A 17,467-nucleotide genomic window follows, 5' to 3' on the forward strand; every position below is an offset into this window, starting at 1 on the left:
AAAAATCACTGCAAGTACCGTTTGTGAACATCTGAAACCTAAACTGCTACAAATGAACTGAAAGTATTGCTATGTATTCGGGTAACAAAGTGTTAATTATGTAATACCTCAGCAGCTGCTCTCCATGTTAACATTTACAACAGTTATTCTTGGCCTAAGTTTAACACAATGAAACTTAAAATAAGTGTCAGAGAATATAACCTATTTGCAATGTGAATCACAAGCGAGTGCTTGGTTTGTAGTGAATGAAACACGAACATCAAACTGACCAGCAGAGTCCTGAGCTGTAGACCATCTTCGGGTTGAAATGGGATGCAGAATTTGGCTGCGGCTGGATGGTGGTTTCCAGTAACAGCAGAGAACCTCCTGATGCAGGTCAAATTGGTTTGGAGTTTGCTGGTTTTTCAATGTCCCATTACAGTTGGATAATACATAAAGTGTATCGATTTTATTCAGTTTTATTTTGAAGTATGGCCTGTGCTAAAAAAAGCAAACATATTTGAAGAAATTATACTGCCCCAATTCTACATAATTCTGTGTCAATCCAATGTCGGAATTCCTACAGCTATCTTCCTGCTCATAAAAGATTTACTTACACAAACATGTTCTGAGGCCTTAACAAAAATGATTGGTTCAGAGAGATAATCAATCAGATTGTAAAAGAGGTAGGTCCAAGCACCTAGAGGAGGCAGGACCAACCAATCAAATGTCTTGGTCTCTCCTCCTCTAGTTGCTTGGACCCACCTCCTGTACAATCTGATTGGTTATCTTTCTGAACCAATCATTTTTCACCCTGGCCTGACAACATTTTTGTGCAAGTAAAACTCCCACAAGCTCAATTCTTGATGAATGCACATACGTTCTTGATCAATATATGTGTTTTGTTAATGGCTGGAGTTCCTGATGTTCACTCTGAAGCTGAAAGACAATGAGCAGTCAATGTCCCTTTGTCGGTGGTTCACTAACATTCATCTCCTTGTACAAGAGCTTCTAATGAAATGTCCACCACAGTCACTGATCGAGGGCTTGTTATAGCTTCATAGTGTGACTTTTGTGTCAAACAGTCAGAGCTGCAAATAAGGGCCTTACACAGCTTGAGCTGAACTATTTGCTTGTCCTTAATTTGAGCTGAAAATAATTATGACCAAACATTTCTGAAGGTAAATGGCCTCATTTGACTGTGAAGATGTACTGACTAATGCCATTTCACACACATACCCAGAAACACATTACCGCAAGTTCGTTCTTTGTACATGTATCGCTGATATTGTTTTCATAGCCAATCACTGATGAGTCATGCGCAGACTGTCTCTCTCTAGAAAGACACAAGCTCCACCTGGTGGACAATCTCGAATACTGCACCGCCGCGGAATTATTTTCTGCGCTTCTTTGTGCTCGTGCTTTTCAACCTAACGCACGAGAAAACACGCACAAGGAGGTTCTCATTAAACACTGTCAGTTATATTATTTCAATTATAAATATATGATCATTTAAATAGCCAGTTAAAAGCACAAATCTCTTCCAGTTTACAGTTTAACAAAATATACATAAAATTACAGTGCTGTTGTAGTATTACTTATTTGAGTGCATCTTTTGTCAGACACAGAGGCAGTGCTCTGAGGGAAATCCCGCTGCCGCCCTCCCCTCCTCAGGCCTTGCTGATTGTGTATTTGCCTTTCTGAAGCTGCGAAACATAAATCTTGGTCTTGCTGCCGTCCGTTCGCTTCAACCAGACTTCGCCGGAGCTCACTGCTGTGATGACGGCTCTGAGGGAGAGACAGGGATGAATATTGACTGACACTGCCGATCAAGTCTACTTGCCGTTTGTCACATATCTGGCATCTCCTCTACTCTCCTCACACACCAATGTCAAATACACACACACACATGCCTACTGTACTCCAATCCCAAAATCCATCTCTCATTCCATTACGGAGGAAGTCGTCCATTCAAATCATTTCCCACATGCTGTCATCAGTGTGCTGACATTGTGTCCTTTACGCTGTTCCACTGCATACAGGTTTGAGCTGAAGATGTTCCAAAATTACTTACTCCAAACCTATTACTAATTACTAATTATTGATATTAGAATGCTGATCATAAATCCAGGCTTTTCCGAACCCGGAGTCAATCAAGATCCTGCCAACCAAAAACGTATTACTGCACATCCATAATACTGTAACCAAAACCTATTACTGCACATCCATAATACTGTAACCAAAAACGTATTACTGCACATCCATAATACTGTAACCAAACTCTATTATTGAACATTCATAATACTGTAACCAAAATCTATTACTGCACATCCATAATACTGTAACCAAAATCTATTATTGCACATTCATAATACTGTAACCAAAATCTATTACTGCACATCCATAATATTGTAACCAAAATCTATTACTGCACATCCATAATATTGTAACCAAAATCTATTACTGCACATCCATAATACTGTAACCAAACTCTATTATTGCACATCCATAATACTGTAACAAAACTCTATTATTGCACATTCAATTCATTGTCCAATTGCATAACTGCATTTGAAACTATTTATAAACTGTATTTTTCATTGTATTTTCGGTCCATATCTTATGTAAAAGTCTCATTATGTTATATTTAAATTGTCAGTGTGTCTTTGTCAGTGTCACCAACAAGATGGTAATTATGAAAAATTCTGCCCATCCGCTCTAGGGGGCGCTATACTGGAGCTCATACAGCCACTGGCTCATTCCACCACGGCGTGCTCAAAGGCTGCCATCAGACACGACGGCAGCCCCCGACGTGCCGCTTCCCATCCACAGCCGTACCACGTCAGAAAGCACCCAGTCTTACTACAATACGATCCGTTGTAACTGCACATAATTTTCTTGCATATAATTATGACATGAATTTAATTTATGTACTGTGTACTTCGTTATGCTTCCTTTGTCTGCACTATGTGCACTGTACACCTTGTCTGTTTGACACTAGGTGTAAGTTCTGGCTGGTAAATGCATCAGAATTTCCCCCTGGGATCAATCAAATCCATCATAATTTCATTTCAGAGGGACGGATAAGATAGCTGGAGTTGATAATAAAAGTACCTTGACTTTAGACTTATCCAGGTCACTAAGGTCAGAGGTCAATGCACCGGATACACGGTACCTGCACAGGCCTTTGAACCAATCAGGACACACTTCCTGTTTCCCAAGGACGCCCCTGCAGAGCCATTTTGCGTAAGTGTGGCACCTCCGTCATCCGGACAGCCAGCATCAGCTGCTCTATGAATTTCAACCGTGTTCATATTGTCTGGGACGGCCCAAGAACAAACCTTGGTGTCGCTCAGTTTGAAACAGGCCGCAGGAGAGATGATGACATGCCAACAGGGAGCGGGGGAGAGGAGCAGAGACGGAGAAGGACGGAGCGAGAGAGAGAGAGACGTGGGGAGAGAGCGAGCGGCACTGACTGTGAGGGGCTGTCTTCCTTGACGCGCAGGAGGATCGTGTTCCCTTTGCAGAAACGCTCCCCCTCGAAGTACAGCGTCCCCCCCTGGCAGCGTGTGCCATACTGCTGTCTGTCTGAAAGGCCACGGGGAGGGGGGGGGTGGACCAACACATCACATCAGACACCCGTGGGAGCAGAGCAAGGCAGAAACCCCCCAGGGAAAACTCCCCCTGTCAGGCCTATGTATAAGCTATAAAACAGCTCACACTGTAAAACGCCTCGTTCTCCCATCAGTGTATACTGCAGTGCACATTCACCCCCCCATTCTTAAAGGTAGGGAATGACAAGGACATTCAATAACACAGCTCTTTCACCGTCTTTCCAAACCCACAAATAATATAATAACTTTCCAACAAAGGGCTGAAAAACGATGCCTGCAGCCCATAAAGACACTTTAGAAAAACAAACGCCATCGTTTCACAAGCACCACTGAGTCGTAAACGTGCACCAGGACAGAGATACGGGTTAGAGTGGCACTAATCTAACTGGGAGAGATTTAATAAACAGTCTTTCTTAAGGCGCGTGTGGCTCTGTAAATAGTTCAGCATTGTTTGTCAGAGCAGATTCAGGATCCATGGAGAGTCAGCCGAGAGACGCTCTGTCCTTTACTAAATGTACCCATGGCCTACAATAATCACAGAGCCTTTAAAAGTGGAAAATGTTCCCACTTTATTTTTGCAGTCATTCTGTGAAGCAGCTTTTGGGACTGATGTGTAGCAGGAGGCGGGGGGGGGGGTGGGGGGCTGATGGACAGGTGGTCTGACAGAAGGGCTGAACGAGAGACACACACGCTGAGCTCCAAACCTACTTTCCGATTTCTTCTTCAAGGGCAGCGCGGCTGCTTTAGCCTGTAAGACAGTAGCACAGCGGTCACTGAAAGCCACGTCCGGTTATTGCTACAGTGAACAACGATGTTAAACAAATACAGTTGGCACTGGAACAGAGTCGGCAGACTGCAGTGACACTGCAGTGACAGGCACTCGTGTCACATACTTTACTTAGCAGTGATGTAACCCCAACATTTATAAGGTTATGTCTCCTTCATAGCAATGTACTAGATCTAGACTTCAGAACTTTGCAAATACATATTATTAGTAAATGGAATACCTGCAATATTTTAATTGTTATTATTACTGTTGTTGCTGTTGAATTCAGTATATATTTTCTTTGGCCATGGTATGCAGACAGATTATTTACTGAACAATCAAATAGATCCCAACCTACAAGGTGCTACTGAGATTAATGAAATGTAACAGGTAAGAAAAAAGTCTTTATCGTATGATGACACGTCCAAGGACAAGGACAGGGTGTCATTTTCACAGGCAGAGGAACTGATGCCACTTGTGGTGGACAAATACCTTCTTAATGGCTGTCCAGTCTTCTAGTATGTCGACATCTTTCAGCATATAGACTATGTAGGGCCCTAAGAAGGGGGCAAGACAAAGCAAGTGAGCAGCAGGACAGGGGTTAGGGTTAGGGTTAGGGTTAGGCTAAGCCCCTGTTGTCATCAAAATCACTACAGCGGCAGTAGCCAGGGAGGTTACCAGACACGAGGGTTGATTTCTTCCTTCTCTCTGGTCGTGTCGTGTGGCTCCGCCTTTTACATTTCTTCCCTTTCAGTTCATCGCTCCACCATTCTGAAAGTGAGACACAGCAGGACACATCGCACCGAGCAGACCAGTGTTTCCCAACCCGATCCTCGGGGACCTGCAGACAGCCCACAATTTTGCTCCGGGAGCTGAAGGGGCGCAACAATGTGGACTGTCTAGAAGGGATCTGGGAGAAGCAAAATCTGGGAGGAGCAACAACCCTGTTGAAAAACAGACGTAGACTAACTGCCCACAGTCCTGGTCAGTTGCTCCACCTGCCCCTGAACAGGCACCTCCATAGACCTTCCATACAACCAGTTATGCTTCCCTGAGTTGCTCCACATGATTTTTGAACTCACCTGGAATGCATTTCCCAAGTAATCCCTTAAACAGCTTCAGCCAACATTTCCTTTGCTGCCTGATAGTTCCATGTTTACCGACCCGTTGCCTGATCCTCCAACTACATTTTTGGATTGTGATTTTTGAGCTTGTTCTGGATCTCCGCTTGACTCGTTACACCCACAGTGCACTTATATACTGAGAATAATGCCATACAAATCGATATAACGAGTATGAAGAGTGACTGTGTATTCTGATGACCATCCGCTCATTGCCCTCTGATCATTCTCCTCTCCCCACTTCACCTACTGCAGAAATGGTGAAGTGAGACGTCACACTTTATAGATTAACACTACATCCAGTGTTAATGGGCGGAATCTATATATAAGCCTCACTCTGTATAGACATACCATAATAAACATCCCTTCCAAACTATTTATAGAAATAAGGTAGTATAACCAATTTCATTATTCAGAGGACATATCTTGAAATAATTTTATATGAATATTTCATGCAGGTACCACGTCATGTTAGCAGTAATATTTCAAAACATGCTGAGATGTTCATGCTTGACTTTGACAGGAATGCACAGATTTAACTCATCAGCTTTAATGGATATGAATGGCCTCCAATCATTCTGACGTGGCAGCATTAATTCCATGACTGGACTGGAATAGCACATTTTAATAACGACAACAGCTTCAGTGTTCTAATTTAGGCTTTATATATTCATAACCATCTTGTTAGCTTGTTAACCAGGGGAAACCATGTTCCCATGCTCTCTCAGTGGAATTCAGAAGGCTGACTGCACCTGTTTACTCGGAATTGTATAATATTAATAAGACTTCAGAGCTCTGAACAATCCCTTTGGAGCCTCGATCAATCCCATCGGAGCCTCGGTCAATCCCTTCGGAGCCTCGATCAATCCCTTCGGAGCCTCCATCAATCCCATCGGAGCCTCCATCAATCCCATCGGAGCCTCGGTCAATCCCTTTGGAGCCTCGATCAATTCTATCTGAGCCTCGATTTATCCCTTCAGAGCCTCGATCAATCCCATCTGAGCCTCGATCAATCCCTTCGGAGGCCATATTCTGGCTGTCTATGGTTTCAGTGGTTTTCTGGTATTAGATGTGAATGACATGAAGCTCTAACACAAACTGGCGTCGATTGCCAGTGTCTGTGTGGACGTGATAGCCGATGTATCACAAACCGGGGGGGGGGGCATTCTGGTCTGAAGATTTGTTTAGCTCAGATGTTTTCGCACTCCTTTGTGACACGTCTTTTAAGATACTGTCCCCTTAGCGATGAATTGTGGGGGACATACTTTTATTACCAAGTCTCATTCCCTTCTTGTCAGCAGCCATACCACCTGCTGCTCAGAGGAGGTTAATGTACCTGCAGCTAAGCAGGTCTGGGCCTGGCCAGTACTTGGCTGGGAGACCAGCTAGGAAAGCTGGGTTGCTGAGGGAGGTGTGGGTGTGGCCAACAGGTTAGCCCATGCTGTGGTCAGTGTGGATCCCAATGCCCCAGTGCAGTGACACGTGCTGTAAAAATGGTACCATCCTACAGGTGAGACCTACAACCGAGGTCCTGATTCTCTGAGTCATCAAAGATCCCCGGGAGTCTTTGAAAGAGTAGGGGTGGTACTCTGATGTAATCACTAACATGGACCTATCAAATGTGGCCTCCTAATCATCCCCTATATCTGATTGGTGAATCCTCTCCTACCCTTTTGATGAAATGTATAACCAAGGTCCTGATTTTTTGAGTCATAAAAGATCCCTGGGGGTCTTTGAAAGAGCAGGACTGGTACTCTGATGTCCTCGCTAACATGGCCCTATCAAATGTGGCCTCCTAATCATCCCCTATATCTGATTGGTGAATCCTCTCCTGCCCCTTCACCACCTTAGCTGCTGTGTGGTGAGCGTACTGGTACAGAATGGCTGCCGTCACATCATCCAGGTGGGGGCTACACAGTGCTGGTGGTTGAAGTGGCTCCACATTGATTCTGTGAAGTGCTTTAGTTGTTGGGAAAAGCGCTATACAAATGTAATATTCATTCATTTTAGTTTTGCTGGAATGGAATTAAAAATCATTAATTACATTTAAAAGGAGTGAGTCACTGGGAAGTGTGGGTGTGTATGTGCGAGTGGGCAGATACCCGAATTGATGTCCCTGCTCTGCCTCTCTTCTTCCAGTCTATGGATCTGATCCAGTAGCTCCGTCTTCATGGTGTCGAACAGCAGTGAGCGCTCACTCTGAGGAGACAGCGATCACACCTCAGCACAGCTCCACCCCCGTCGCATGGCCCCGGTGCGTACACAGCGATCACACCTCAGCACAGCTCCACCCCCTTCGCATGGCCCCGGTGCGTACACAGCGATCACACCTCAGCACAGCTCCACCCCCTTTGCATGGCCCCGGTGCGTACACAGCGATCACACCTCAGCACAGCTCCACCCCCGTCGCATGGCCCCGGTGCTTACACAGCGATCACACCTCAGCACAGCTCCACCCCCGTCACATGGTCCCGGAGCATACACAGCGATCACACCTCAGCACAGCTCCACCCCCGTCACATGGTCCCGGTGCGTACACAGCGATCACACCTCAGCACAGCTCCACCCCCGTCGCATGGTCCCGGTGCGTACACAGCGATCACACCTCAGCACAGCTCCACCCCCGTCACATGGTCCCGGAGCATACACAGCGATCACACCTCAGCACAGCTCCACCCCCGTCACATGGTCCCGGTGCGTACACAGCGATCACATCTCAGCACAGCTCCACCCCTGTCGCATGGTCCCGGTGCGTACACAGCGATCACATCTCAGCACAGCTCCACCCCCGTCACATGGCCCCGGTGCGTACACAGCGATCACACCTCAGCACAGCTCCACCCCCGTCGCATGGCCCCGGTGCTTACACAGCGATCACACCTCAGCACAGCTCCACCCCCGTCACATGGTCCCGGAGCGTACACAGCGATCACACCTCAGCACAGCTCCACCCCCGTCGCATGGTCACGGTGCGTACACAGCGATCACATCTCAGCACAGCTCCACCCCCGTCACATGGCCCCGGTGTGTACAGGTTGGGCACCTTACCTCCAGGTGCTGCTGTGCCCCCTGCAGCTCGCAGTCGTACTTGTGCTTGATCACCTGCAGACACAGCTCTTTGTAGACCTCTGCCAAACCATAAGCAGACCGGTTCAGGCGCTACAGTAACTACCTGTACATCTGTTAAGAAGGATCCCCTTTTCATACCCAATGAACTGCCCAATTAATCCACACCTATTGCCAGTGGAAAGTTCAGGTCCTGAAAATACAGATCCACGCCAAAGTTTTGTTTCAACCAACCAGTTGAGTATAAAGAGTGACAGTCACAGAGTACTCAACTCGTTGGTCAAAACAAAACCTTGGTCTAGATTTGTACTCTCTGGACCTGAACTTGACCACGTCAATCCTGCAGCCTCTGCAACGAATATTAGCAGCAGAGCGGTTGTACAGGACAGCCTAGAGACTTTCTATCATAAAATGCCATCTTTTCCACGAGTCAGTTTCCCACATTCATACTCTGCTAGAACAGTCCTGGTCAACCGCAGGTGAAGTGACTGCGAAGGTCAAAATGTCTGGGATCAGGTTCAGTTGTGAAAGGGACCTTATCACCCATTATCAATATCGAACCTGAAAGGCCGCAGATCCCACCAGTAATGCTCCAGCATCTAATGGAAAATCTTCCCAGAGGATTAGAGGCTAATATAGCAACAATGAGTGGACTAACTTCAACTGATACCCTTGGCTTCAGAACAAGGTGTTAGACAAACTGGTTTCTCCATACTTTTGGCTATATAGCATACTTAATGAATAAACTTTACAAATATTAGCGTAAAACCTGAGAGGGCAAAATGAACCAAAAAAATATAAGTTGGTACATGATGCGAAAGAGTACATAAGGAGACTGTAGTACTTCATCAGTATCCTACTATATATAGCGCATGGTAGGTCTGTGTAATGACCTCTCACATTCTGTTACTCAATCGTAGCCCTAATGTTCTCTGTACGATGCGCTGTGAAGTGAGAGCTCAGCATCCCGCATGCGTTCGGCCAAGCAGACGTACCGGCGACCTCTGTGCGCAGCTGCATGTTCCGCTGCAAGACGGCCAACGGCTCTTTGTACTCCCCTGCGTGTCCTGCCAACACCTCCTCCAGCTTCAGCTTCACCTGGCTTAACCTCTCCCGGAACAGCCTGTGAAAAGAGAGGACTGACGCTGAAACCCAGGGATGGGTCTCAGTTGGACAATTTGCTTTACAGCTGATAGCGGATGATTACCAAGATTATAGTCATTTTAGCTGCCAGGTAGGAAAATGTTCTTTGTGCCTGCAGCCTGCTGGACGTCACAGTGCCTTGATAAGAGCTTGTATGTTCCCTGAAACAACCATTGGATTCTTTGAAAAGAACCTATGGTTCCGACAAGTCCAACTTCTTTGACCACTACAGCTGATTAAGGTCCATGCAATGCCTCTTTCAAAACGTGGCACTGTTAAATGGATGAGATGGTAATCATGTCTTTTACCAGAGAATTTCCTGCAGTAAAACATTTAACATCACTCCATACATGAGTGTTTACTTCACAAGCGATAAAAAAAAATTGGCATCATTAAAAGTCTGCAGATTTGTGAGGTACGACTTTCACCAGTTTAACCCAGTGGGAGGCAATAAAAAGTGTAATAATGGGTTAGTCTAATAATAATGATAAGTTTTATTTATATAGCGCCTTTCATACACTCGAGGACACTTTAGAAAGAAACCAGTGATTAAAAACGTACAATAATCCCCTCCAACTGTGAGCTTTCTCCCTGCCTAGTGGAGATACTAAAGTTTCTTCTTACTAGACAAATGTGACTTGGCTTTGGAAAGGTGGACATGGAGATCATGGGCCAAATGGAGTACAGATCGTGTTTTTAGTTAAATACAAGACTTTGCCCTACCTCTCTGTCCTGCTTACTTTTCTTTAAGTTCCATGAACTGCTTCTCCAGATACGACATCTCATCCAGACACTCCAGTTTCCTTCTCTCATAGTCCTCATCGTCCATCTCTGGGAGACAAAGGAAATTCCTACTGTTATTGTCTGTCTCCTTTGATTCCATATCATGCAGACCACTGGGTGGACAAAGCAGGCATGAAGTTGTACCTACTCATCTGTTTGCTTCTGAAGAACCTTTTGCCTCTTCACTTTATTTCTAAATTGTGGAAGCTTGCTCACCTCAAAATAGTGTAGCGCAGGGGTGCGGGCAGGCAGCATGGCAGGGGTGCGGGCAGACAGCATGGCAGGCGGTGTGGGCAGACAGCATGGCAGGCGGTGTGGGCAGGCAGCACGGCAGGGGTGCGGGCAGGGGTGCGGGCAGGCAGCATGGCAGGGGTGCGGGCAGGGGTGCGGGCAGGCAGCACGGCAGGGGTGCGGGCAGGCAGCACGGCAGGGGTGCGGGCAGGGGTGCGGGCAGGCAGCATGGCAGGGGTGCGGGCAGGGATGCGGGCAGGGGTGCGGGCAGGCAGCAAGGCAGGGGTGCGGGCAGGCAGCATGGCAGGGGTGCGGGCAGGGGTGCGGGCAGGGATGCGGGCAGGGGTGCGGGCAGGCAGCAAGGCAGGGGTGTGGGCAGGCGGTGCGGGCAGGCAGCATGGCAGGAGTGCGGGCAGGGGTGTGGGCAGGTGGTGCGGGCAGGGGTGCGGGTAGGCAGCACAGCAGGGGTGTGGGCAGGGGTGCGGGCAGGCAGCACGGCAGGCTGGACTGATGCCAGCTTTGTAAATAGTTCTCCGTAGCCATTTTGTGTAACGTAATCATGCTGTGTTATCGTGTCAAGTGTAGTGTAGTGTTAAATGAGTACTGTTTTTGTGTGTGTTTATGTGTGTGTCTGTGTGTCTCTGTGTGTTTGCCTGTGCGTGTTGTCCAGGTGTACCTTACCTTGTGGGGACCAAATGTCCCCACAACGTGATGAATGCCTGTTTTTTTTTTTTTTTTTTTTACCAATTTTTATTGGAAAACTCTAATGCAATCGAAAAACTAACAATGCAAAAGTCTTGTATTTTGCTTGGTTACTTATGGTTATGGTTAGGGCTGGATGGGGGTTAAGGTTGTCATTGTTGGCATTAGCATTTTCCCATAGAAAAGAATGAGCGGGCCCCACAAAGATATGATTACACGACAACCTTGTCTTGTGTCTGTGCCCACTGTATGTGTTAGGAGTAAGCGTGTGACAGGCACGCCTGGTACAGGTGCAGTAAACGCCACCTTGTGGTTAAAACCCAGAACCGCGTCTGCGTCATTCCACTAAGCAGCATGGCTCAGCGATCCACCCTTGCAATACTTTTTTGCCTCGTAACACTGTTACGATATAGCTAATGCTACTATTGACGTGACATTAAACAGCGTAAAAACACAGGCGACTGGTAAATCACAAATCGCACCACCCAATAAGCAATCAACCTCATTTGCTTCACATAAAAAAAAATTATACAATTCAGACTTTCAGAAAGAAAATTGTAAGTTAGTGTTACGTTATTTGATTATTTGCAGGGTGTTTTTCTGCTTGTTATCACTGCATCCTTAATGATGCTCCAGAAGTTACCTGATAGCTCCTTGGTTCCAGTAAGTAAGTTTACATTTTATTCATAAAGTACATTTCAAGAACACCTCATGTTCCCCAAAGGGCTGCACAATTCATACCATCAAAACAAACAGATTAAAAAAAAAATTTAACTGTCCTAAATAAGAGATAAAACACCCCAATGGGAAAACATTTACACTCCAAAGGGACCGAGCAAATTGCCTTTATCAGCTGTATTCACTCAAAGGCCTGAGAAAAAAAAATCAGTTTTAAATAAGTTTTAAGTCTTTTGTTAAAGACCAAGACAGATGAGGAAAATCTAATATTTGCCAGCAAGGTGTTCCATAGTCTGGCTGCAGTAGTTGCGAAGATCCCCCCGCCCAGCCCCCCAGGTCCAAACGCTCAGTATTCCCATCTCAATAACGAGAGCCTCCTGAAATACACTCAGTACCTGAGCTCTCTTCCTCTTCCTCCTCTTCAGCTTCGCTGTCCTCGGAGTTGCTCCCCGCCTCGCTCTCCCTGTCCTCACCGCTCTCCTCCATCGTCTCCTCCTCCCCTTCTCCCCCTTCACGCTCCCGCTCCTCGTCCAGCTCCCCATTGGTCTCCGGCACCTCCTGCTCCAGGTCCATCTCCTCCTCGGACTCCTTTGGCGCGGGATGTGCCGGCATGGCAGCGCTGCCTCAGATAGGAGACAGTGCCCCCTGTTACCAGAACGCCACACAGACAGCAGCTTAGAAACAAGCAACAACTCCATGGCACTATTAGAATCACAATATCCAACACTGTGCAATGTTCAAATATGCATCAGGTCCTTTCTCTTGGGTAAGGCTGTGATCAATTTACTTATGAAGAGAACAATCCATACAATTATAAAATACAATAAGAGCACAATCGCTGAACCACACACCACCCCTCCACCCTGTTCACCTCCCTGCCCAACATCAGCATTCATAACTCCAGCGAACCTGGACTATTCATAATCGGGTGGAGTGGCAGATCTGAGGTTAGGGATCTGTGCCAGTAACTGGAAGGTTGCTGGCTCAAATCCCCTGAATGTCCAGAATGGTTCTGTTCCATTGGGCCCTTGAGTAAGGCCCTTAACCCTCAATTGCTACATCCTGGGTATGACATTTATCTACATCCAGCCCTATAAGGAGGTCCTCCAACTTACAGGGAATAACTTGGGGGTTGGTGGCAGGATTGTAAGTCCAGCCACTGGAAAATAACTGACACTGGTCCATTTGGACTGGGGTGGTGCTGAGGTACCACCTGCCATGTGGCTGCACTCAGGTTCTCATCGCTGAGGTGGTTTGTTTTGTGGTGGGTGCAGCAACGCGCTGTAATCAGTGCATGATCCTTATCTCTCTCTCTGTTCATAATTCTGCTTTACAAACTGACACTTTGTTACTCTGGCTTCCCCTGCCAGCCCGCTGAGGTGGGCTCCACCTTTCAATCCGGTTCCTCCCAAAGTTTCTTCTTTCTAGGTAATTTTTCCTTGCCACTGTTGCTCTGGCTTAGTCACTGGGGGCTTTGGGCGGGGATAATGTAAAGCGCTTTGAGACGATATAATCTTGCGAAAATGTGCTATACAAGAAATAATTTAATTGAATTTGACCGAATATAACATAAAATATCGCAATCAACAGATAAAAAATTGACCTGGAATAACCTGACATTCTTTTTTTTTTCAAAAAATTGAGGAAGAGGTTCATTGTTAGTAGGACAAAGTGAGTGGCAGCAGAAGTGGTGGGTAGATACTGCGCTGTTAAAACGGAGTTTACCATAGAACTTCAAAACACCCGCTGACCCCCCTTTCCCGATATAAAACAGATCAGAAGACAAGGTACTATTAGTAGCGTAGTTCGCCTAAAAGTAAAAAATGAATACGCCATAACATACTGCGGCGCAACGCAAAAATAAAACTCTATTACCAGAATTATAACTATATTTAATATGGTTCTTAAAAAGTAACGCATGCGTCGTTAATTATACAACAGGCCAAAACCAAAGTACTGTAACATTGTGGCAGTGCCAAATTCCTACTGCACCATAAGGTTTGTTGCTTTGAGCTCCCCCCACGATGTCCTTCAAATTTATCAGGGATGCGAGACTATGCTTGATTAAATCACCTCTTAAGTGTACCGCCAGACTGGTAAACACTTTATAATTAAACTAACTTTTACTGCCAGCATCTGACTGCACCATGTACTGCGTTTCGGATATGATCCGACTCCTTGCTGAGATGACAATAAAAGTCCCTTTCCGTAAGGCCGCTAAAAGAAAACATGGTCATGAGCAAACACAAAGTTACGACTTAATTTGTGGACATTTTAAATGTATTTTGATTTGTCTAAAAGCGCCTCTGTAGCAGCCCGTCTGATCAGCTCCATACACTTACTTTCGTTTACGTGTTCGTACATATGGAACAGTATAAGCTATTGAGAAATATTTCAAAATATACATCGAAACAAAGTGATAACAATGAAGCTGACGATGGATTTCTCACATTTATGAATGTACTTAACGCTAGACAGTGCAATTCACCGTAGCTAACAGTTCGTGATAATAATGCTAATGTCCATTTTGCGTCATACAAGGGTTATTACAATACGACGGGTAAAATTGTGACCATACGTTATGCAAAGTGTATAAACACACCGACTGCTCCTACCTTTATTAACTTAAGAATTAAGTCCGGTGCAGAGATGAATTCTTCGGGAATAAAAGTATCTTACTTCCTCGGTTACAATGTTACTTCTCTGGACTCTTAACCACTTTACTGTAACCAATCAACGGCGACCGCTGATGCCCAGTAAAGCAGTAAAAGTCCCTCACTGAGGTACGTGACGCAATCAGCATCCACAGGGCAGGTGAAATGCCTGCGTATTTATTATGCTCTGTAGGTCTAGTTTTTGGATAATCGTTTTAAGCAGGGTTTTGTATGATACTCTGCTAATAAACCAAATACACTTACACTTATTTTGTTTACTTATACGTAATGATGAGAGTAACAGTGAATCTCCGAAGACGTAAGAAGTAATAGACTACGTCATAAGTTAACCTTTAGTATAAAATCATAATGTGCATTTCGTCGTTTTGTTAGACACAATAGGAAAAATATATGTAACACACGAAAACATTTCCTATTTTTGTCACGTCTACGTTTCACCATAAACTTCGTCCGTAGAGTATATTGTTTGGTTTTCTAACTGCGTACTTCTGTGAGCGGTATTATTATTTTTTTTAGTTCAGCTGCACAAATCTTGCATATACAATAGTGTAACACCCAGGGCCAGTAAATCCTATTGGCGACATAGGCGACCGCCTAGGGCGCCAGCTTCTGAGAGGGCGCCGACTTGTTAGCTAAATTCACTTTGGCCTGTGCGGGGTGGAGGGGGGGGGCGCTGGTGGTAACGCTCGTCTAGGGCGCCAAATCGACCGGGACGTTTTGGACCTGCAGCCATCCCGTCCCATGCAGCTATATGTCAGTTGGCCATTGTTTATTTGCGTCCATTCGTTTATCATTAAGATTGTAGTAGTTTGGCTTTGGACTAAATATACGTTAACGTTTACGCTCTGAATAGAATAACCTTCGGTTTGTAAAGTCGACACAAACACTTAAGCGTTAGTCCGTCGTAATATCTTCTTCTTTTTGATCGAACCATTAAGTGAAAGAAATCTGGGTCACTGTGCTGATTCTTTTCAGTTGTTCTCATTGTGATTCATCGTTCAGTTCATTCATGAGTGAAATACACCATTCAGAGTCCCTCTCGCCACCTACTGGTGTAATGATGTAGCGATGTCTGAAGTGTCCGCACACGAGATACGATTAAGTTACACTTATTGTAACTTAATGTAAAAAAAATGATGATATATAAAATACAGGAAATGTACTGCATTTTGAAGATATAAATACAATAAAAATGTAATCTCTTTAAGTATGTAATATATACGTTTTATTAAAATATCCAAGCGGAACCCATAAACACTGACGAACGGAAGCGAATGAGTAGTTGAACGAACTGAACGGAATCGATTCTCCGAACAGCAGATTCCCCTCGCTATTCCTGATAGCTTCCGGTATTTCGGTCCCGTTTTCAAAATAAAAGTCTTTCATGTCGCATGCGCAATCATAGCTGTCGTACGAAATAAAGCAGCTTGCAAATTATCTATCAAATTCAAAGCTGTGACTATTAAAAGAAGTTCTGTGTTTTATTTACATATTAATTTGTCCTCTCTCATTTGTCCAAAAATATTTAATAGCCGTATATGTTTGAAAAAGATAAGTTATTATGGGTTCAGCATTAAAAGAGCCTCCATTTTGAGAAGCTCATGTTGAGTCAAAGTTCTGGTTATAGTTTGTCAGGTTTGCAGACCTTCCAGGACTCAGTGCTGGGGTATGTCTTGGATGGGCTTGCAGTCCACAGGGCACATACACAACACATACACGCAAATTATGTATAAAGAAAGCAATTCATACAGCACTGAACTTTATGAACATTCAAAGTATGTGCTGTACCAGTGCATTTTCTGCAGATCGACAGCTGGCACTGAGCACAGAAAACAGCACTCCATCGAGTCCAGAGTGTTAACGGAGTAACAAACTGTATGAGAAGCAGTCAGGATGCCAAACTCGTTTCGGCTGACCTGTAATATGTAACAAAGGATTAGAGAAATGAAACATACTGACTCATTAATGGACTTTGGCTTTGACCTTGACCACAGTTTACACCTTGCTTTTAGCAACAAGCCCCCTCTTTCTTTGTCTATAATGACATCATGCCCGGGGGGGGGGGGGGGTTGGGCAGCCAGTTGACCTTGGACCCCCCCCACCAGAGGTTTTTTTTTCCTGTCTTCTTGTAGCAATTCTGTTGTGTAAGGCGGCATATAAAAATAAATTGAATTGAATGACAAAAATCATTACTTTATTCATATGTTTCCAAAAACAACATATCACATTAAAAACAATCAGTAATTTTAAGTAAAACATTATTTTCAAGTAGTAATACATTGAAACTGAAATTAAAGTTCTGAACTGTTCTGAGTTAGAAAGTTCATTGGATACCTTTTTAATTAGTATCACCTCTGCAATACCATAAAACTAGAGGTGGAGATTTCAGGTCCAGAGAGTACAAATCCAGACCAAGATTTTGTTTCAACCAACCAGTTGGGCATAAAGAGTCACAGTCACTGATACTCAACTGGTGGGTTGGAACAAAATCTTGGCCTGGATTTCTACTCTCCGGACCTGAAATCTACACATCTGCATAGAACACCAAACATCTGTGTTTAGTATCCATCTAGGAGCCAGTGACTACAATTGCAATTAATAGCAAAATGACAAGAACAGAACTGAATGACTGAAAAAAAACTATGAAAAAAGACAATATGTGCAGATACGTTAAATGTTATTTATCAGTGGACTTTTGTTATTAAATCA

General features: G+C 44.9%; 1 protein-coding gene across 5 annotated transcripts; it reads right to left on the reverse strand.

Moving 5' to 3' along the window:
• Positions 1 to 442: 442 nt before the first annotated feature.
• On the reverse strand, positions 443 to 14,832 carry brms1 (BRMS1 transcriptional repressor and anoikis regulator). 5 transcript variants are annotated; one of them, XM_049029180.1, is made up of 10 exons: positions 14,699 to 14,832; positions 12,479 to 12,728; positions 10,430 to 10,520; positions 9,542 to 9,669; positions 8,529 to 8,608; positions 7,583 to 7,679; positions 5,038 to 5,130; positions 4,852 to 4,916; positions 4,302 to 4,341; positions 443 to 3,567 (listed from the first exon to the last, which is right to left on the reverse strand). In XM_049029180.1, exons 2-10 carry the CDS (start codon positions 12,693 to 12,695, stop codon positions 3,332 to 3,334), a joined length of 1,047 nt encoding a protein of 348 aa, XP_048885137.1. In that variant the 5' UTR covers positions 12,696 to 12,728; positions 14,699 to 14,832; the 3' UTR covers positions 443 to 3,331. The 5 variants fall into 5 exon arrangements, with proteins under 5 accessions (XP_048885137.1, XP_048885139.1, XP_048885138.1 ...); XM_049029182.1 differs by having other exon boundaries at positions 12,479 to 12,702; positions 14,699 to 14,826; XM_049029181.1 differs by having other exon boundaries at positions 12,479 to 12,706; positions 14,699 to 14,818.
• Between the last annotated feature and the right edge of the window lie 2,635 nt (positions 14,833 to 17,467).

Source organism: Brienomyrus brachyistius, chromosome 10, assembly GCF_023856365.1.
Source record: "Brienomyrus brachyistius isolate T26 chromosome 10, BBRACH_0.4, whole genome shotgun sequence".
Taxonomy (NCBI): domain Eukaryota; kingdom Metazoa; phylum Chordata; class Actinopteri; order Osteoglossiformes; family Mormyridae; genus Brienomyrus; species Brienomyrus brachyistius.